Source organism: Grus americana, chromosome Z (genome assembly GCF_028858705.1).
Source record: "Grus americana isolate bGruAme1 chromosome Z, bGruAme1.mat, whole genome shotgun sequence".
Taxonomy (NCBI): Eukaryota; Metazoa; Chordata; class Aves; order Gruiformes; family Gruidae; genus Grus; species Grus americana.
Window position 1 is genome coordinate 14,805,135 of NC_072891.1, and position 23,026 is coordinate 14,828,160.

Consider the following 23,026-nt stretch of genomic DNA (forward strand, 5'->3'; position numbering starts at 1 on the left):
TTCAGATTAGAATGTTGAGTTTGTTTTGTTTGTTTTGGATTTCTGGTGGGTTTGGGTTTTGTTTTGGGTTGGTTTTTGGTTGTGGGTTTTGTTGGGTTTTTTTTAATTTTTCCTTTAAATTCCAGTTGCATAGAATTGGAGAGAAAATATCTCTTTGTACATTTAGGAAGAAAACCATGCTGGTACATTTGGGAAAAAATGTGCTGAAATGTTTGCTTAAAACTCTTTTAGGCCTTTTTCTGAAGTTTTATAGAGTATGAGGACATGAGAAGGAGGAAATAAGTGTTTCCTTTTGAAGCTATGAGATCTTGGAAGACAGGCAGGAGTCATTCTGCTGCCTTGTGGTGGGTTGACCCTGGCTGAAGGCCAGGTGCCCACCAGAGCCGCTCTCTCACTCCCCTCATTCACTAGACAGGGGAGAAAAGACATAACAAAATGCTTGCAGGTCGAGATAAGGACAGGGAGAGATCACTCACTAATTATCGTCAAGAGCAAAACAGACCAAACTTAGAGAGGGAATTCATCTAATTTATTACTAGGCAAAACAGAGTAGAGGAATGAGAAAATAAAATCAACTCTTAAAACACTTCCCCCCACCCCTCCCATCTTCCCGGGCTCAACTTCACTCCCGGCTTCAACCTTCCCCCCCTCAGCGGCACAGGGGGACGGGGAGTGGGGGTTACGGTCAGTTCATCTCACGGTGTTTCTGCTGCTTCTTCATCCTCAGGGGGAGGACTCCTCTCATCGTTCCCCTGCTCCAGCATGGAGTCCCTCTCACGGGGTGCAGACCTTCAGGAGCAAACTGCTCCAGCGTGGGATCCCCCACGGGGTCACAAGTCCTGCCAGCAAACCTGCCCTGGCATGGGCTCCCCTCTTCACGGGTCCACCGGTCCGGCCAGGAACTTGCTCCAGCATGGGCTTCCCACAGGCCGCAGCCTCCTTCAGGTGCCTCCACCTGCTCCGGCGTGGGGTCCTCCACGGGCTGCAGGTGGAATCTCTACATGCCCTCATCCTTCCTCCATGGGCTGCAGGGGGACAGCCTGCTTCACCATGGTCTTCACCCCGGGCTGCAGGGGGATCTCCACTCCGGTGCCTGGAGCTCCTCCTCCCCCTCCATCTGCACTGACCTTGGTGTCTGCAGAGTTTCTTATATCTTCTCACTCCTCTCTCGGGCTGCAAAAGCTCTCTCTCTTTAAGTGTTTTTCTCCTTCTTAAATATGTTATCACAGAGGCGCTGATTGGCTTGGCCTTGGCCAGCGGCGGGCCCGTCTTAGAGCCGGCTGGCATTGGCTCTATCAGACACAGGGGGAGCTTCTAGCAGCTTCTCACAGAAGCCACCCCTGTAGCCCCCCCGCTACCAAAACCCTGCCACGCAAACCCAACACATGCCTATAAGTTAGAATGCTTATGACCCTTTCCTGCAGCCCAGCATCATGAGATTTTTAGTATATTCTGAGGTGTTTTCCTCTCTTTTAACAAGTAGTGTATGCATTCTTGCTGGGATGTATTTCATAAGCAGTTGAAGTTTTCAGTCGATTAAAACTGTAGGGCACTTCAAACATATCCATGAATCATAGAATAGAATCATAGAATCATTTAGCTTGGAAAAAACCTTAAAGATCATGAAGTCCCACTGTTAACCTAGCACTGCCAAGTTCACCACTAAACCATGTCCCTAAGCACCATGTCTATACATCTTCTAAATACCTCCAGGGATGGTGACTCAACCACTTCCCTGGGCAGCCTGTTCCAGTGCTTGACAACCCTTTTGGTGAAAACATTTTTCCTAATATCCAACCTAAAGATCCCCTGACACAACTTGAGGCCGTTTCTTCTTGTCCTATCACTTGTTACTCGGGAGAGGAGACCAACACCCACCTGGCCGCAACCTCCTTTCAGGCAGTTGCAGAGAGCAATAAGGTCTCCCCTCAGCCTCCTTTTCTCCAGACCAAACAACCCCAGTTCCCTCAGCCGCTCCTCATAAGACTTGTGCTCTAGACCCTTCACCAGCTTCGTTGCCCTTCTCTGGACATGCTCCAGCACCTCAATGTCTTTCTTGTAGTGAGGGTCCCAAAACTGAACACAGTATTTGAGACATGGCCTCACCAGTGCTGAGTACAGGGGGACGATCACTTCCCCAGTCCTGCTGGCCACGCTATTCCTCATACAAGCCAGGATGCTGTTGGCCTTCTTGGCCACCTGGGCACACTGCTGGCTCATCTTCAGCTGGCTGTGACCAACACCCCCAGGTCCTTTTCTGCCGGGCAGCTTTCCAGCCACTCTTCCCCAAGCCTGTAGCGTTGCATGGGATCGTTGCGACAGGACCCAGCACTGAGCCTCACTGAACCTCATACAGCTGGCCTCAGCTCATCGATCCAGCCTGTCCAGATCCCTCTGTAGAGCCTCCCTACCCTCCAGCAGATCAACACTCCCACCCAACTTGGTGTCACCTGCACACTTACTGAGGGTGCATTCGATCCCCTTGTCCAGAGCACTGGTAGAGATCTTAAAGAGAACTGGCCCCAGTACTGAGCCCTGAGGAACACCGCTTGTGACCGGCCGCCAACTGGATGTAACTCCATTCACCACAACTCTTTGGGCCTGGCCATCCAGCCAGTTTGTTACCCAGTGGAACGTATGCCCATCCAAGCCACGAGCAGCCAGTGTCTACATGAGAATGCTGTGGGAAACAGTGTCAAAGGCTTTACTGAAGTCCAGGTAGACAACATCCAAAGCCTTTCCCTCATCCACTAAGCAGGTCACCTTGTCATAGAAGGAGATCAGGTTAGTCAAGCAGGACCTGCTTTTCATATGCCCATGCTGACTGGGCCTGGTCGCCTGGTTGTCCTGTATGTTTCGCCTGATGGCACTCAAGATGATCTGCTCCATAACGTTCCCTGGCACTGAGGTCAGGCTGACAGGCCTATAGTTCCCCGAATAATCCTTCTGGCTGTTTCTAGGTAAATGTGCGGCACATTGGCTAACCTCCAGTCAACTGGGACTGTCCTGGTTAGCCAGGACTGCTGATAAATGATGGATAGTGGCTTGGCGAGCGCTCCCACCAGCTTCCTCAGTACTCTCGGGTGGATCCCATCCGGCCCCATAGAGCTGTGTGTGTCAAAGTGGTGTGACAGGTCACTAACCATTTCCCCTTGCATCATGGGGGCTTCCTTCTGCTCCCAGTCCCCGTCTTCCCACTCAGAGGGCTGGGTACCGGGAGCACAACTGGTCTTACTGCTAAAGACCTAGGCAAAGAAGGCATGAAGTACCTCAGCCTGTTCCTCATCCTTTGTCACTATGTTTCCCCCTGCAGCCAATAAAAGCCGGAGATTCTCCTTAGCCCTCCTTTTGTTGCTTAATGCACTCATAGAAACATTTTTATTGTCTTTCACAGCAGTAGCCAGTTTAAGTTCTTGTTGGGCTCTGGCCCTTCTAGTTTTCTCCCTGCATAACCTCACAACATCCTTGTAGTCCTCCTAAGTTGCCTGGCCCTTCTTCCAAAGGTCATAAACTCTCCTTTTTTTCATGAGTTCCTGGAGATTTGCATGAAGACTAGATTTGTATCCCCTGTACAGCAGTCTATAAGTATCTGAAGTTTCTAAATAGTTCCACACCTTCTTTATAAAATGGGAAAGCTTGAAAGCCACTGCTTTAATATCTTTCCTAATTATAGAAGTTGTTTAAAAGCAGTGGTAGCCAAACAGGGATTGGGAACAAACATTGAAAGATTTTGTGGTAGTGGAAAGCTGTCTTTACCTGTTAACATCCAAATATTTTAATGTTTTGTTTAAAGACATAGAAATCCTTTGAGATAAGTACAGGTTTTTTCTGAAATAACTTTGTACATTTCCCTTCTCTTCTGGGAAGACATATCACTAAAGTCAGGTGGAGTTAATGTTGTGCAAGTTCCAGAAGTATAGAAGATTAAACTGGAAGGCATGCTGAGATTTGATCCCTCACTCCAGCACAAGCTTGAAATTACTTACCCCTCTTAAATATAAAGGTAATGTAATATAACTATAGGCTTAGGTAATGGGTAATGTTAATTTAAAAGGTAAATACTGTTTCTTAAAAAAATATGCTAATCAGCAGTTATGTTTCCTGAGTAGTATTGCTTAATTATGTCTTAAGCGCCTATGTGTTTAAAAGATAGTGCATTGCACAAGCTGTTCTTCACTATGAATATACAGGGGTTTTACAGGGGAAAAGACAGTGTAGATGTGCTAAGTAAACTAGTTGCACACATATTTGCACTGATTTTGCCACACTGGGGTTTTTTCCAGCAATGTTGGAATTTGTAAAAGTTACAGTTCAGATAAATATTCAGTTCAGTCAGAAAAGCCCCATCTGGCCACTGCTGCGATGACCTGTCCTTACAGAGTCCGTGACCACGATCAGAATGTCCTTTTACACGTTCACTATCTTCCCTGCTGACATGCCGCTTATCTGGCTGGCTGGGCAGCCAATTGCAGCAAATCTGAGCAGCACTATTCAAACAGAACCCATCACATACCGTCATGGCCACTGAAGCAAAGCTTGCACATAGGAAAGAAAGAAGGTTTGTTTAAGTTTTTCTTTTCCTAACTGAAAATATTTTCTCAGAGCAGCAGCTCTTGTTGTCTTTTTTTTATTGTATAGCTTTAGAAGAGTTTCTGAAGGAATAATTTATTAGATTGTAGGTTAAGAAAGGGGTAAGCAATAAGGGTGAATACAGGCTGTGTTTGTTTCTGGTTTATTCCCATTCAGTTTTTAAGTATCTCCAGAGCTAGACCTGATCTTTCAAGCTAAGATTCTAAAGATTTGTTAGACAGTTTTAGGAGTTTGTATCTGCTGTACTCTTTCTGCACTAGGAGTATTTAATTTGGCTTCCAGGATCCTTTACCCTTGAACTGGAGAGTTTTATGGAAGTAGCACATGCTCTAATATAGATCCTCGTTAGTTTTCTGTTTTTCTTATATAGTTATTTTGGCCATTGTAGGCTGCAGGGATTCACCTGACCAAATATAGATGTCTACAGCTGATCCAGTCACCCTAGGCTCCTTTTCTAATCAACAGAGAAAAATAAACACATCCAGACTGTGATTTTATCTCATCCTAAAATAGATATCTAAAATAGGTTAGATGAAGGCCACTGTAAAATGCTTATTTCTCTCTGTTAACTGTAAAGGGAGTTGAAAGTCTGTAGGCACTTAAAGAATAGACCTCTAAAGATTAGAGGTGTAGACATCTTAAGTTTGGTGAGCTAAGTCCCACCTAAGATATTCGGTTCCCTCCATTCGTGTTTATTCTCTCTTGCTAAAGCACTGGGACATTTCGCCTCTTGTGCTTTGACCTTGCCAACAGCAAAGTAGGAGACGATGGGTTACTTTTGCACTCATTTCTATTGATTTAAGGATTTATGACTGTAGGCAATTCACAGGAGAAAAGCCTGCCACTGTATGAAAGGATTGTGCTAGGTGACAGTCAGGTCTGTGCTTTCTTACTTGCACCTGATTTTCAGGCTTAACTGTAAGAACATCAGCAACTTCACCTTAGGATTACAGAACTTTATCTAAATATTAACCAACTTTTTTTTTTTTTTTTTAAATTAGGGGAAACATCATGTGAAGAAAACATTGAAATCCTATGAATTCTTGCCTCAACAGTTAGGGATGTGTGAAAGCCTAGGATTAGCATGTTCCCTTTCCATTTTCAATTTATCTGGAATTAGCAGTATTTTTTACCAGTGGTAATTTGCAAGGAAATAACTTTTTGTTTTTTCCAGTTTACAAGTGGGATGTTGGCTGCACACTCATCACAGAGATAGTACGAATATTAGTTTTATGTCAGCATCATCCAGTAGAGATTTCCACCCTCTCAGGGTAGTTTTCTGTAGGTGTGGAAGTAGATAGACGTATCTTCTCCATTTACCAGATTTGTTTGTCTGTACTTTCATTTATACAGTTCTCACTAATAGCCATGGGAGCAGACATTAATTTAGGGAACTTCACCTGAAAGTCTGATAGCTGCAGATAGCTGAATAATCAATTCTGGCATTTTGGAGCAAATGTGTAAGCAGGCTGAGAGTTGAGAACTATCAGAGAAGAGTGAAAGTCTGTACCTGAATTAAAGAGAAAGAAAAATTGGAAAGGTTTATTCCAACAGTGCATAACTGATATGGAAACATGTTTTTCTTTCCTCTTTCCTGCATGGCAGGAGGAGCTTTACTAATTAACTTTAAAAAGCTGATACATTCTCATGCATTGCCTGAAAATACTCTTCACATGAAATGTTCATTTTCGAAGACAAATGCATGGTATTTAACCTTAAAACTTAATTGTCTTTAGGGAGAAGGGGTTGTTTCAAAAAAAACAATGTCTGATTGAGAAGCAGTGTGAACTTCCTGAAGGAGGGGAAAGAAATTAAAACATCTTTCTAAAATATGACCCCTCTAATTTACTTTTCATTTTGCAGTAGCAAGGAAAGAATAGAGCCCCATTGACCTAAGTGCTGCAGAAGTGTATGGTGATTCCTGTTTATGTCAAAAATATTAAAGCCCTTAGAATTTTTTGGAAAATGGTGAAACTTGATGTCATGCCAGTCTTGCAGCAAGTTATAACCTCTGTATTCCATTAGATCAGTATATACACACGTATGTATCTGTTTAATAAAATTTTGCTAACAACAAAAGACTGGCTATTATCTTAGGATTTGTATACATATAAAGGTAGTTAACATTTTGAAAGGTAGTTAACATTTTTTTGGATATCAGTGAAAGTTTCAACTGAATTGAAAAAAATAAGAAATCAATGCTATTGTACAGCTTCAGTTCAGACATGTAAAATGTTAGTGTAGGAATACAAGAAGACAGTGATGGAAGGAAACCTGAATTTTCGCTAGCTGTCTTGCAGCAGAGTGAGAGAGGATAGAGGTGAATAATACTTTCAAGAGACAGTCTTTATATACACTTTCCTTATTTTGTTACATAATGGGCAACCGTACATTTTAGTAGATTCAAAAGATATTAGTGAGATTAAATGACTGCTCAGGCTCTAGAATGTGGCAGAAAAATATTTTAGACATAAGAATTAACATTTATGTGAAGGCTATACATAGCCAAGAATATGTAAGAACCAGGAATGCTTACTGTATTTGCTCAAGTTTTTTTTCTTAATGTGCTTTACCTATGTTTTCCATAGAACATCCACTCCAAAGTTTCTTACAACCCCCATAATCTCTACCAGTCCCTTTTCCCCATGTGAAACATCTCTAACCCTTCCTAGCCCCTTTTACTAGAATTTATTAACCTTCCCTTGTCTTCCTACCTCCAGCCTGTACTGACCCCCCAGAGACTGCTCTTCCCATCCTGGATCCACTCTATCCATGCGGTAAAACTGTATGGCTTTACTTGAAGTGTGGGCAAGGGAACTGAATTTTGCTTTTGCTGCTGCAGTCTTAAACCATCTTTATAAGCAAAGATCCAGGAGAATTCTTTCAATCCTTGATGTGAGTCTGTAGTTTTGTGACCTTACTAGCTTTGTGGTTTCATCTTAGGGGTAAATTTTCCATTCCTGTGCCACAAATCATTTTAATCTTTTCTTGCTGACCTTGTAAAATGCCCTCTCTGCATTGTTTACTCCTGTTGGGGTGTTACCCAAGTGCTCTGGACAGTTTCAGTTGAGGTAATTAGCTTTTGCTTGTGCAGAAATCTGCTTCAGTTATTCTTCACTTTGCCTGTTACACATAGGGGTATATTTCTAGGCCAGAATAAATGTACTATTCTGTGTTACAGAAAATTATGTTTCAGGCTTCAGCTTCTCATTTAGAGGCACTACTGTTAAATCCCATCAAAGCACTGTTATGTGCCTAGTACCAGCAAATCCATGTATGTAGTTGCCTAGTGAGCTAACCCAGATGGAGAATAATCTAACAGAAAAATTATTTGGTTTAGTTACTGTTTACCTGCAGCAGCAGCTCTGCTTATGTGATACAAAGGGAAACACACAGGTGAGAACAGACTGTTCAGAGTGAGACTATTGATGAACCACCCCAGAATTGCAGATGAGCTGTGACTGCACATGTCTCGGAAGAAATGCAGGCGGAATAGCACACGAGGGAAGCGTGATATCATCACTTTTGCCTGCCATCTTTCTACATATTTATGAGTTTAAGATTATCACATATTATTAAGCCTTTAAGTTGTTACAGGTAAAATTTTCTAAAACTGAAAAATAAAGTAAAAATTATGGATTGAGTAATTAATATTTTACAATAGTATAGCTGCTTTAGAAAAAGGTATGGCTAGTTCAAGAACAATCAGTTATATCTTCTTATTTTATTAGGCAGTTGTTTAAAAAGATAAATGTTTCCATCCAGATTGCAAAAAATGATGTCTTTAAAAATGATGTACATAATTTTTTAATTGATTTTCAGTTTAAGTCAGTATTACAAGACAATGTATTATCTGAAAATAATTACAAAGGCCTACCATTGATAACACCTACTGAATCTGTTCTAACCTCTTTCACAGTGAAAATGATGAAGGTAAATTTGGAGTGGTTTTTTGTTAACTTTTAAAATATTTTCCCTGTGTCCTGGTTTCGGCTGAGATAGAGTTAATTCTTTTTCTAGTAGCTGGTAGTCGTTGCCCCATAGACTAAGGGAATGATATCTACGTGTTACGTCAAAGGATGGGAAGGGTGGTGGTGGTTAATGAGGATATATTAGATAGTGTGAGACCTGAGGATAAATAGTATGGAATAAGAGATGGAGAATGTGCTGGTTTTGCCCTGGACAGAGTTAATTTTCTTCATAGTAGCTGGTATGGAGCTGTATTTTGGATTTGGGCTGAAAACAGTGTTGATAACACAAGGATGTTTTTGTCACTGCTGAGCAGCACTTACACAGAGCCAAGGCCTTTTCTGCTCCTCACACCACCCCACCAGTGAGTGGGCTGGGGGTGCACAAGGAGTTGGGAGGGGACACAGCCAGGACAGCTGACCCCAGCTGACCAAAGGGATATCCCATACCATATGGCGTCATGCTCAGCCTATAAGGGGCTGGGGAAAGAGGAAAGAAGTGAAACACATTCAGAGTGATGGCAGTGTTGGCACACTGTTAGGTGTGATGGAGCCCTGCTTTCCTGGAGATGGCTGAACGCCTGCCTGCCCATGGGAAGTGGGGAATGAATTCCTTGTTTTGCTTTGCTTGCATGTACGGCTTTTGCTTTACCTGTTAAACTGTCTTTATCTCAGCCTATGAGTTTTCTCACTTTCACTCTTCTAATTCTCTCCCCCATCCCACTGAGGGGGGAGTGAGCAAGCGGCTGCGTGTGCTGAGCTGCTGGATGGGGTTAAACCACGACACCCTGCCTGACTTCACAAAAATATTTTCACAATCTTTTCTCAGTATTTCCCAATGCAGGCTACTTTGTGTGTGTATGCAATAGACATTGCCAAAGGCTTTTCAGATTGATTTCATTTGAAGAACTTAATGCTTTTGCAACAACAAAAGTACCAAACAGCTTTTCATTCGTTACTAGTAATTGTCTTTTGTAAGTGCTGTATTTTCAGATCTTACAGTCATGAAGCTGGCCACATCAGTTCCATGGATAAAATTATTTTCATTATTTTTATGACAGGCTTCCAGAACTTCATGCTCCAAAGATACACTGTCCAAAACATCCAGCCATTACAGAAATCTTTCTTTCAAATACTGAAGATATATATTTGACAATACATTCTGCATTTTATCACTATTATTTGTTATACTAAGGCTTTTTTTTCCATTTGGAAAGCTGAGATATGACCTGGAATTTTTTTTAGTTCAGAATCTACATAGATTTGTCTTGTTTCAGCTTTAAATGTTACAAGAAACAGATTAACTCTTTCTGTGTTGAATGAATGTAGAATTAGTTAACTGAAGTTTTTTCTTGTTGTTCTGGTGTTCATATTTTCTGATTCTTGAAGCTGTCACCCACAGGATTTCCTTACAACCAGTACTTACGGTTAGTCAAGTCTTTTGTGCTAGGTTTCTGTAAAGCAATGTTAGACAATTTAATTCCCTGCTCTTTTACTTCTCTTACCAAGTATGAAACCACCATGCTAAGTGGAGTGAGAGCTTGCAGTTTGCTCTTAACTGCTGAGGTTATTGCTTCCAGGCTGAGCTCCTGTCTCAGGGGCAATTAAAACTGAAGTACCACCTTGTTTGAATTGGGTCCCATTGCAGGGCACAACCTTAAAATGAAACAAGTTATTCTTGGACTTGGGGGTATTGATTGATGAGAAGCTCAGCATGAGCCGGCAGTGTGCATTTGCAGCCCAGAAAGCCAACCATGTCCTGGGCTGCATCAAAAGCAGCGTGACCAGCAGGTCGAGGGAGGTGATCCTGCCCCTCTGCTCTGCTCTGGTGAGACCCCACCTGGAGTACTGCATCCAGCTCTGGGGGCCCCAGTACAGGAGAGACATGGAGCTGTTGGAGAGAGTCCAGAGGAGGGCCACGAAACTGATCAGAGGGCTGGAGCACCTCTCCTCTGAGGACAGGCTGAGAGAGTTGGGTTGTCCAGCCTGGAGAAGAGAAGGCTCTGGGGAGACAAAATTGCAGCCTTCCAGTACCTAAAGAGACCTACAGGAAAGCTGGAGATGGACTGTTTACAAGGGCATGGAGCGATAGGACAAGGGGGAATGGGTTTAAGCTGAAGGAGGGTCGATTTAGATTAGATATTAGAAAGAAATTCTTTACTGTTAGAGTGGTGAGGCACCGGAACAGGTTGCCCAGAGAGGTTGTGGGTGCCCCATCCCTGGAAGTGTTCAAGGCCAGGTTGGATGGGGCTTTGGGCAACGTGGTCTAGTGGAGGGTGTCCCTGCCCACGGCAGGGGGGTTGGAACTAGATGATCTTTGAGGTCCCTTCCAACCCAAACCATTCTATGATTCTGTGATTCTTAAAAAGTGATTGTGGAATGGCAAATCTCCATCTCAGAGAAACAGAGAGTGTCAGCAAGAAGCCCATGGGCATTTGCATCAGGCAAAAGAGTGTCGCCAGCAGGTTGAGGGAGGCCATTATTCCTCTCTACGCAGCCCTCGTGAGACACTTCTGTAGTGCTGGGTCCAGTTCTGAGCTCCCAGTACGAGAGAGAGGTAAACATATGAGAGTGAGTACCAGTGAAGGACTGCAAAGGTGATGAAAGGCTTGGAGTATCTGGCACAGAAGGAAAGGCTGAGAGCGCTACGATTGCTCAGCCTGGAGAAGAGGCGGCTCATGGGAGATCTTATGCATTTGAAGGGGGACAAGTGGGTGAAGCGTATAAAGCAAAGCTCAGTAGTGCCCAGTGACTGCACAAGAGGCAATAGGCGCAAAACTAATTACAGGAAATTCCACTTAAACATAAGAAAACTTTTTATGGTGGAGGTGGTCATACATTGAAACAGGTTGCCTAGAGAGGCCGTAGAGTCTCCATCCTGGGAAATACTCAAAAACAAACTGGACAAGGACCTGAGCTACCTGTAGTAGCTGACCGTGCTCAAAGCAGGGGGGTTGAATTAGGTGATCTCCAGAGCTCACTTCCAACTGCAACCATTCTGTAATTGTGTAAAATTCAGTATCAGTAGGTAGGTATCTACATATATGCATGGGTAGGCCAAGTCAGGAAAACACTTATTGTCCTGCTATTAACACTCTTACTTGCCTGGAGAGCTGGGAGGTAGGACCTTCTTTGAGCTGGAATTTGAAGTTTAACATTTCCAGTGATACAGATGTCTGAGTTATTCTAAGGGTAAACAGTAGGAAAGAGGCATTGAAGGATAAATGTTCAGAATTAATTATTTTTGTATGATAAAGATTCTTCTTTCCCCCTCACTCCCAGTGTTAAGACCTAGTCTATGATGATCCCTTTGTTGTATAGTTGCTCAGAATTTTTACTTCTTTAGGATTATATGATTGGGAAAACATATTAGGATTTAGTTACTGAATTCAGTATTTTGGTCTTTTTAAAGCATTGCCCATTTCTAAAATAATCTAAAAATCTGCATAAGTAGTTTTTATTCTTTCTTATAAAGTAGGTTTATATGCCAGCGGATTAATAAAATTACTGGTGTGTTCAGAATTTGTATTTGTTTAGTTTTTAACAAATTATATTCTGGGGATGTTTTACGGTTTCAGAAGATTTATAGGGTTGCATTTAAAGGCAGTTTCTTTTGCCTGCTCTGGAGCACGTGCCATGGTGGTTTTAAGTGTGCTGTGCATGTTTGACAAGTTAGGAACTTAGCAATCCCCATCAGCGCTGAGCCACACTGTCTCAGGCTTTGTTTTTGTTGGCTGGTATCCAGTACCATGCTATAAAATACATTTACTTGACAGTAGAAAGTGGAGAACCACATTAACTACAAAGTTTAAAAAGGCTGGCTAAACACATGCAATAAATATTAATAAAAGAAAAGGCCACCCACCTTTGACCTTCAATACTTGTTATTAGCTTTGTGTGTTTTGGAGTTACCATAGCATTTTTAGCATTACATAACAGTATGTAAGAATGTCTTATTTAAATCCAACACCTTATTAGCAACACTATATTGGTTATTTTGGTGGCTTGTGGCAGGTATCATGGACAAAATGCATTACCAGAATTCTACTTTGTACTTCAGAGTTACCTGTAAAAAGATTGTTGTCCGCTAGCTGTCTCGTAGTAAGCAAGCCAGGTTTATTTGTATCTATAAGTAAATGGGAAGGTATAATGTTGTATGTGTATCCATGTAGAAGGAGGATGTTTGACAAAGGAATCTTGTAAAGAATGGTCAGTTGATTCATGTAAACTCATCTCACTCAATTTTTCTTCTTAAAGAAGAGCACAAAGCAAAAAAAAAAAACCAGCTCAGAGGAGTCATCCATCATCTTGCAGTAAAATGAAGTTCTGATTCATGATGGCTGAATGGGTTTTAGAATTTTTTCAATGTTTTTTTTACCTTTTGTGCCTCATAACATTAAAAAAAAATGGGATCTGGACCAAACCAGAAATATGGTGGAACATGAGATGGGAAGTCATTCAGGAGTCATTAGAGCTGACACATAACCATTCTTTTCCAGATTAGATGACTTTCATCTCACAAGTTACAGGGCTATATTACACTCCTAATTATATTTTAGCTTGGATGTATTTATCATATTAAGACATTAGTGGTTCCCATTTTGTGAATTTCGTGTGCTGTACAACGTAAAAAAAAAAGGTATATATGTGTTGATATTTAAATGATAGATAGATGATAGTGGTTGAATATTGAATTATGAATTCACTTTGAGAAGAGTCTATTCCTGGTTTTTGAGAAGGGAGAAGTAGTAAGCTTGGGGGAACAAAAGGGCTAGAAAAACAAGCATTGTTCAGTGAAATCCTGCTAGCTCTGGATACATTTATTACATAGGTAACACAAACCCGTCTTCAGTCTTGGACAGTATTCCTTTAAAGAGTTATTATCTCTAAAGATAAACTTTTAAGAGTTATTATCTCTAAAAAATAGATTTCCCCCTCTGCTCCCCAGTTACTGAGATGCACGTGCAGGTTTTGTGTTTGCGTTATGGTGTGTTGTCCTTCGTGGCAGATTGTGCCCACTTATTTGGCTCTCTCAAGTCAGAACCTTGAGTCTTACAGAGTTTCTATGCTAGCCTGCTGAATCAGACTGAATACAGTAATCACATGGAGATTCAAACTCACACAGAGAACCATGCTGTGTGTACAAAAGAACAATACTCTTAATGTCTGAAAATGAGTTTCTCTGCTGACCAAAAGAGTGACAGAGCTGTGAGACATTGGCTTCAAATACCAAGCTCTTCTGGGTGTTATGAGGAAGAAAGAACCAAGAGTGAAAATCAGCTGCTCTTCCATTTCTGCAGTCAGCAAGTGAAAGGTCAGCACTGTGTGAGAAGAAGGGAAAAACAGATAAAGAACAGGGTGGAAGAATTAAAAATAAAAATGCAAAAGTCATGAAGGCCTGCATTGCTACATCTGAAGCACTTCATTGTTCTCCTTCAAATCCCCCTTTAACTTTCCATTTCTATTATGCCCACGAAGACCCTGGAGCATTTAGCCTGTGGAAACCACTGGTTATCACATTGCCACCAATTTGTACTTCCTTCTCTGCCTACATCCATGTTTTGTCACTCCTTTTACATTGCATTCTGCTCTGGAGAGGAACTTCTATTCATTCATATATTCATTCATATGCTTAAGCTTGTCCCTGCTACAATGAAACTTTGATTCACTATTTGACAATATGAATATTAATTCTAAGATCTATATGAATGACCAACTAACTATTAATACATTTCTTTATTTCAGAGTGTTGTGCGTTGCCTTTGGCATCCCAAGCTGAACCAGATCATGGTTGGTACTGGAAATGGTTTGGCCAAAGTGTACTATGATCCTGTCAAAAGCCAGAGGTATGTAATCATGATTAATGATTAAGAACATTATTTTTTTTCTTAAATTTAGCCTGATTCTGTGGTTCTATGATTACAGTAAGAAATGAGAAAAACTGGCTTAGTAACATTTGTTTTGCAGAGTTTTACTTATTTCATAACAGTAGAAATTAAAAAACCCAACAAACTAGTTCGTTTATGAAAAGCAGTGCATTTTCCTCTGGACTTTTCACGCTGCAGTATGCTCACTGTTCTACCTGAATTTACAAACACTTTCATTTTTTAATTGCAATAAATTTGCAGTAAGAATAACCAGCCTTTTATCTGATCTCTTGGAGGTTACTGATGTGGTGTTATTGAAAAGATAGTTATTGTATTTAGTCATATTTTTTTTGTATTTTTTTTTCCCCGAGGTAAAAGTCTGGTTTAGAAGCATTAGCTTAAATTTCAGTGTTTGTAAAGTAATACTGGGAGACCAAATTTGAGAGGGGGCAAACCAAGGAAACGTATTCCCATCTTTCTACTAGTCTTCTCCCTCATCCCCACCTGTCACCTGTGGATTTTGCCTGTACATCTAATGGAAAGGTGGTAGTAATTCATCAGAAGGTGACTTGTCAGCCTGGAATGAAAAGAAGAGGATTTAACTAGTCCATAAATACTTCTTTTGCAATTAATTTGCTTTTACCATCTGGATTGACTGGAGAACTGGGGCATGCTTCCTTCCTGTTAGCACGGGGGAAATGTTCACTTCATCTATGCTGAGTGGTATGAATAAGATGTTCTTCCCCTATACGCACTCATCTTTGTTTCACTGGCATCCAAAAACATACTGTGTTACAGTTCACAGTTCCTGGATACTTACTGTGACCTGGACACTTGGATGTGAAGATAAACTCTGGTTTACAAGATTATCAGAAATAAGTGTTATTTTTGTGGCCTTTGTCAATTTAGAGAAGAAGAGAGTTGGTCATTATTGCTTGGACCCCTCTCCAAAGGGTAGCCTGAGTTTCCTAGGCACAGACCACAAGAGCCCTAGCTCAGTTTTGTGCCCAGTTTGTTTCCTGGTATTTATCATGAGGAGGAAAATACTACCAGTTTAAATCAGTCTTGCTGCAGCCAGGCTTATGCAGTCTTCCTGCTGCAGTGTTACAGACACTTCTGGTTAGATAACTGCCACCTCTGCTGCTTAGGAACCTGAGAACTAGGAGCAAATCATTGCCCATGTTTGGAGAGGAGAACTTTCAGTGTGCACACTACAAGCACTGTGGACAAATGAAGTGTGAAATGAATCTTCCACCCTTATTTCCGCATGTCATATAAACTGCTCTATAACAGAAACACTAATCTCTCTACCCTCCTTAACATGTGCATGGACAGGCAAAGATACACACATTCGTGAATATTTAAAGTGCTATATAATTTTGTTGAGACTCTCTCTTGAATAAAAAATGGTTTCTGTTTGATATAAACAGAACTGAACTGCTGTATGTTTCCTCCTAGGGGAGCAAAATTATGCGTGGTCAAAACAAAACGAAAAGAGAGACAAGCAGAGACTCTCACACAGGACTACATTATAACACGTAAGAAATTTAAACATATCTTTATAGCACCATCTTTAGCTCTTTCTTGGGTTTGAAATTATTTGTAGATCATTTAGTTTTATATTTTCCCCTCTAAAAAGCTGCTGTCTTTCATTAAGTATTGATCATTGGTATGGTGTTAGTGCTTCTTACAAAGTTTTTGTAGCCTTGCACAGCCAGAAAGGTATATATTCAGTATGCTCTGTAAAGTTGTTAATAATGGTTGGTTTCTAGATTCTGATGCACCTGAAAGTGTGAAAGGGCATTTGCCTTAACAACATCAAGAAAAAAAGAACAAAACCCCAAAGCTCCAAAACTTTGGAGCTTTCTTGAATCTTCAGTTTTGCATAACTAAATTGGTGAGTGCAGAGGATTTAGGAAGTGTTTTGACACTTGGGAACATTAACAGTACCAGTGGCGAAATCAGAGACATTAGAGATAGATCTTGAACAAATTCCAAGTGATTTTTCAGGGTTATACTTGTAGAAGACCTTATGCTCATATTAAGGCTCATTGATGCATAAGAAATAGTTATCACTGTTACTATAAAATGTTCAGCAATCTCCCTTTTCTGAAGGGCAAATTTTACAAGATGAGGGCATCAACTGAGAGATTTTCGCCCTTCCCATTAGCATTCCTCTATGTAGTGTTTTCCTCATGTGAAATGAGAACAGTCACACAGTTGTGCTGTCCTGCTTCCCTTCCTCCTTTTCCAGTTCCATGATGTTTGGATTCAGCTTTGTTTTTCCGGTAGTCTTGGTCTTAGAGATAGCTAAAATAATTTCTGTAGAACAAAGTAGGTGTTTGGCAGCATCATAAACAACAACAACAAAAAGGTTTAGAAAGGGGAAGTGTGGGCAGTCATGGTAACCAGGACCATATCAAGGCACTTTGGTTCTGGTTTCCCGTCTCAGGTACTTTCCAGCCACAGCTGTCTCCCACTTACCTCACTGCTGCAGATATCCAGCTCCAGTTTTTGGGTAGCAGTGGATGAAGTAGCAGCTGGCAAAGATCAAGGATATTAATCACTTTTGGGTGCTCTTCGCAATCCATCCTTACTACACCTTTGACTATATCAGCACGTGGTCTATTATCTAAATACTTTGTGTGCACTGTCATTAGTGTTTATAATGTAAAGAGCTTTTGTGATTTTTAAAAAACTTTCTGCTTAAAATCCAGTGGAACTTTTGGATTCAAATAGCATTTATAAATGCCATTCAAAGTCTTAGGTCTCAATTATGCAAAGTTTCAGAACTTTATCACTACGTTTTACCTGTTTAACTGTTTCTTCCACGTCATTTTGAAACTAAATAAGGATACTTCCATGTAAAGCAATGGAGAAAAATGTTGTAAGGATTTGCTTTGTGAATTTTTAAGTTTGTTGCATATTTTGGAAATTCTTCAGGGATTAGATGTCTGTCTTCTAAGCTTACACATAGAACTGGAAAGAACTGAAGATCTCAGAAGTCCTTTGGCAAAGTGAACCAACCCCTTTTTCCTTCCTCTTTTTCTTTCCCCCCCCTCTATTTTTTTCTTTCTTTGGACTTCTAGCTGCACTTTAATCTCAGGATTGCCTGTAATGGATATTTAAAATGGAGGAATGTTGTTCTGAGGGATTAGGTGTTACTTTTAAAACACAGGAACACACAGTTTGGATTTCCCTTAGGCAACCTTGACTCCACAAATGGCAAAAGCTTGGATCTGTGCATTAGTCACCTCAGATGCTCTATGCAAACTTATCAACTTCAGTGCTCGCCAGCAGATTGTCCCAGGAATTTCATACTTCATGAAATCTACAAAAGTAAAACCTAAACATTTATTTCCAAAGATCTACTGCTGGGTCACCTGACTGTGACTTCACTCAGTCTAATAAATTGAGCAGGTTTCCAGAAATAAGCTGAAGAGTCAAACTGATGGGTCCCTGGATGCTGCCTTCTGGTTTTTATTCAATGTAGAGATGGTGCCCTTACATTTAAGAATTGTTTGGTTGTTTTTTCTCTTTGTTGGGTCTTTTGACACCAACACAATTTCCCACATTTTGGGAAACAGCAGCAATCAGCACACCTGAATGTGAGAACTGAACCTCACTACTAGAAAACTGTGCCCCTCAACATGGTATTTCTCTGTTACTGACAAATATGTCTCTTGTCTGAGTGGACCAAAGCCATTATTGTGATCGAAGATACTGTAGCAGGTTTATGAGGAAATAGAAGTTTTAAATCCTGATAATTTAGTCAGATGGTCTCAGTTACAGGTACTTGTCCAACCTTGATTAATCTCATAATTTAAGAAAGAACATGATTGCAACTTGATATGCAGAAACATTACATTTTGGATCACTGAGGGGATTCCACCCCTCTCTGTTTCAGATTCAAGAATGCATCTATCATTTTGTCATGGTCTTAGAGAATTAGAAAGCTGTAGAAACATGGAAAGGTCAGAAAAAAGCAACTATTTGGTCACAATGCTAATGTTGAGAACTGAATGACAGAGGTATAAATTAACTATGCATAAGCTGTGCAAACAGTATTTCAGATGAAAGGCTCCTACCTGAAGGAACCCTGGAAATCTGGCTGCTTTCATCTTTGAAAAATTCAGCAGAAAGAAGCCCTTTAAAATACACCTCAGTTACCACTACTTGGATATAGAAGAACTGGGAGGCTGCTTCTGCCACCTTTTCCAATGCAAAGAATCCCAGTCTTTGTAATTAAAACCTTAAAAAGAAAGTGGAATTTCTAACATTTCTTTTTCTCCAAACTGTGACTCTTCAGCCCATGCGCTTCCAATGTTCCGTGAACCACGACAGCGAAGCACCAGGAAACAGCTGGAGAAGGATAGGCTGGACCCCATGAAATCTCACAAACCAGAACCTCCAGTAGCAGGACCAGGTAATCTAGGCATAATCATTTCAGACTGCCATATGCCAAAGGGACTGTCATGCTTGGGTTCAAAACTTGTTTGGATTTGCATTCAAAGTTTTTAGGGTCACAACTTTACTATGTATATATGGGCAGTGTCCAGCACTGTAGCACCTCCATTATGAGGACAGGCTGAGTTGGGTTGTCCAGCCTGGAGAAGAGAAGGCTCTGGGGAGACAAAATTGCAGCCTTCCAGTACCTAAAGGGACCTACAGGAAAGCTGGAGAGGGACTGTTTACAAGGGCATGGAGTGACAGGACAAGGGGGAATGGGTTTAACCTGAAGGAGGGTCGATTTAGATTAGATGTTAGGAGGAAATTCTTTACTGTGAGGGTGGTGAGGCAGTGGAACAGGTTGCCCAGAGAAGCTCTGGATGCGCCCTCCCTGGAAGTGTTCAAGGCCAGGTTGGATGGGGCTTTGGGCAATGTGGTCTGGTGGAGGGTGTCCCTGCCCATGGCAGGGCAGGTGGAACTAGATGATCTTTGAGGTCCCTTCCAACCCAAACCATCCTAGGATTCTGTGATTCTAAGTTAGTCCTTGATTGGAGTGCTTGCCTGGAATAAATTAATAATCACAATGGCTTGCTTTAAGTTAATCAGTAAAACATTTGTGTGAATGCAGCTCTAAATTAGACTCTTCCTGTAGTATTAAATAACTTCTTTATATCAGATCACCATTAAAGACACAATACAACATTTCTCTGTATATTTCTTAAATATTTTTCTCTAAAATACTCTTTTTTTTTTTTTTTTTTCTGCTATAGGTCGCGGTGGGCGTGTTGGAACTCACGGAGGTACCTTGTCATCATATATAGTCAAGAATATTGCACTGGATAAGACAGATGATAGCAACCCTCGAGAGGCTATTTTACGTCATGCAAAGGAAGCGGAAGAGAATCCATACTGGGTTGCTCCGGCATATGCTAAGTAAGGAAACAATTAAAAATACAAGTAGTATTTCTGGAGGCCAGTGGGAGTTTGGTGAAAATAGAAGACACACATTTATAATGGTATACTTTGCCTTTTCTGGATTGCTGCCATGAATATGTAAACCAAGGATATGCCATACTCTTTTATGAAGATAAGCGTTTCTAGGAGGTTAAATTGTTGAAATTTGACATTTCCACTTTTAAAATATACCTGTCAGTGCTAGAAAATTATTTTAAAGCTTTCTAAGTTGATGAGAATTTAGAATCTTCTCCAAATCAGTGTCTGAAATTGCAATATACCTTTTATTAAGCTACCGTCCTGTTGACAGACTAGGATGTTAAGTTTTCCAGTATGCCCTCTGGTTCTGACTGAGGTTAAACCTTCAAAATATTTACTTGGTGTTATGACAGTGTATTTTAGATAATTTCTCAAATGTCGTAAGTTTTTGTTTGCATTTTTCCTACATAGGGACCTGAGTACCTGCTTGAATTAACATGGTGTTAAAGGTATAGCAATATTGAAAATTGCACTGGTAAAATCTCCTACCAAAAATTCAACATAAAGAAATAAGTGTTCAGTTGTTGTTACATGAATTAAAGAGTCTCATCAAGATTATGGTAGTAAAATATCAGTAATCCCACAGAGGGTAACTTACTCGGTTTAAATTGTATGTGTGAATGTGGTATTTGTGTGTGTTACAATGAAAATTGTGCAATATGCTTCTAGAATGCTTTCTACTGAAGGTTTACTTTTTTTCCTAAAAAAATGTACAATTCAAACCATTAATAAATACATTCATAGTAGTACTAAAAATAATACTAAATAAATGCATTTCATACTAATGAACAGAAGCTACCACTTCAATAATTAATTAAATTTTCGCATTTTGTTATTATCATTGATGGTTTTGTTACACAAAATAATCTGTCTAGTATAAGTAGTATTTTCAAAATGCATAAGGAAAAAAAAAAACTTCTGAAGAGATGAAATATAATCTGCACAGAACAGTCTGCCAATAAGATACTATTTTTTCTTATTTGCAGCCCAGTGTTTAATCTCCTAGGCTTTACTTTAATTAGTACTTTACTGACTGTATGTTCTTTATTAGCTCTTTTGTGAAACAATCACCACCTCTTTCCAGAAACTTGAAATATATTAAGAATCATAGCTGTTTCTAGTCACGACACTTGTTTTCTGACTTGACCCACATGTTCACAAAGATAACTGAATAGCTATTCCAAAGCAGCTTGCGAACATCAGCTTTGACTGAGTAATTAATAAGTGTGGCATTTGATGTTGCACATCAAATCAGTGCATTATACAGTATCACCCCTGGTACCAAAGAAGGAATATTGGAAAGCCTGATTCTGTAACAGTTGTTGTAATGAATACACTGAACATTGATTTTTTTTAATTGTGTGAGAGTTCATGTTTGCTAGAGATGAAATGTACTTTGTGTAGGCACCTGGTTTTATTTGAGATATGCAACTATCCATTCTCAAAAGTAAATACAATCCTACATTCCATCAGGTAGATAGATACTTCAGTATATTTTTGGCTCAGTAGCTTCATTGGTTGTGTATTCAGTTTCATCCCTGACACCTGCAATGTAGTAGACATGAAAGTTTTAAAACATAGCTGTATTACAGAAGGCTTACTGTGTCAGGTGGGCAGATCTCATTACAGTTTCTTGTTAAATATGTAGCTGCAGGGGAAGAAGAGAGCTGGCTGAGAAGTGGGGAGGATGCAAGTCCAGACTGCTATTAGCTTACACACCAGACGGTGATATGTATGTGGGGGAACTGGACTGCAGCCAACAGCATGCTGCTGTGATGGTTTTGTCAGCTGATAAATCTCACGCCAGTGAAACTGCCATTATCCTTGTTTTAAAAGCTTGACTTTAAGATGTACTCTAGGCAAAGAGAATTTATTATTATTATTATTATTATTATTATTATTATTATTATTATTATTGCCACTGAAATACAAAAACCTTTCCTTATGATTGTGTTTTGTTCTTAATTTTCAGAAATGAATGTCTATACTAACAGTTGCAGACCAATGGCAGTCATAGGTTTCATTAGCTGCTTGCCTGCACCCACAGATAATATAGAAAGCTGTGTTAATTATACCCCGTATCTGACTTTACAGTACATGTATGTTTACCCTGTACATAAAGCATCTTACAGATGTTCTTATGAATGCATATTTCATAAAATTTCAAGTAATTGATATTATCACATAATTGTGGATTGTAAGAGTGTCCCCAGTGGCCCTGTTAAAATCACGAGTTTATAATAATGAGCAGTATACAAACCTAGGGAAGCTGGCGGCTTTAGCTATAGTATAAGATATACTATAGTTAGGAAAGGTGATATTCTGATACATACTTAAAATTACATACTGTCTTGAGAGCTAAAAACCATACATCCAGTAAGTTTCTTTTTTTAAAATAGTGTTTGTTCTTTTTATTACTTTATTTCTATGCTATCGGTTTTTCCACATTTCTTGTAGTAAATTTTCACTTAAATATGGTATAAAACTACCCAGTTGATACAGCAGTTGTTTGACAAGGGTTTTGGGTTTGTGTTGTCTAATAGATGGTTATTCACTTGCAGTTTTTTATTCTCCTTCTAAAGTAAATGTCTAAGGAAACTATAGTTCCTTAATTTTCTTCACTGATGGTTATTAAATAATTTTAGACTGAGAAGACCAAGAAATGCTCTTTTTCTGGTTATCAGAGTTTTCATAACTCTCATTGTGATGACTGGGTTAGAGTTTGTGTGGTCCTGATTCATACTGATTAGGTCATTCTAAACCAGATAAGCAATTTCATGATTTTTTAATTGTATTTTCACTTCAATAATTCTTGTAAGAAATACCTGCAACATGACTTTCGCTGTTAGTGTATACTTTGTATGTAAAAATATTTCCTTTTTGTTGAATTAAAGGTGCCTAATTTATTCTTGAAGCCAAACAGTCATTTGCATTATATATCACTTGAAAATTTTTTCAAGCTTGTTATCATTAGCCTGACCTTTCTGTTTCTCCTAAAATTTGAGACAGAGAAGGAGGGGTGAGTACATAAGAGGCAAAAAAGATGGGTGAAGAAACATATACTGCTGAAAAGGATACTGGGGATGATAAGAAGTACATGCTGAATCAGGAGATGGCATATCACAGAAGCTGAGTGTGACTAAAATGTCAAAAAAGATG

General features: G+C 40.0%; 1 protein-coding gene across 1 annotated transcript in view; it reads left to right on the forward strand.

Annotated features, from left to right (window-relative positions):
• Positions 1 to 23,026, forward strand: part of WDR70 (WD repeat domain 70) — a 155,588-nt gene that overhangs the window by 127,139 nt on the left and 5,423 nt on the right. Inside the window, exons 14-17 of the mRNA XM_054809664.1 lie at positions 14,304 to 14,404; positions 15,884 to 15,963; positions 18,735 to 18,851; positions 19,645 to 19,807. Coding sequence (XP_054665639.1) covers positions 14,304 to 14,404; positions 15,884 to 15,963; positions 18,735 to 18,851; positions 19,645 to 19,807 — 461 coding nt within the window. The remainder of the gene's footprint in view (positions 1 to 14,303; positions 14,405 to 15,883; positions 15,964 to 18,734; positions 18,852 to 19,644; positions 19,808 to 23,026) is intronic.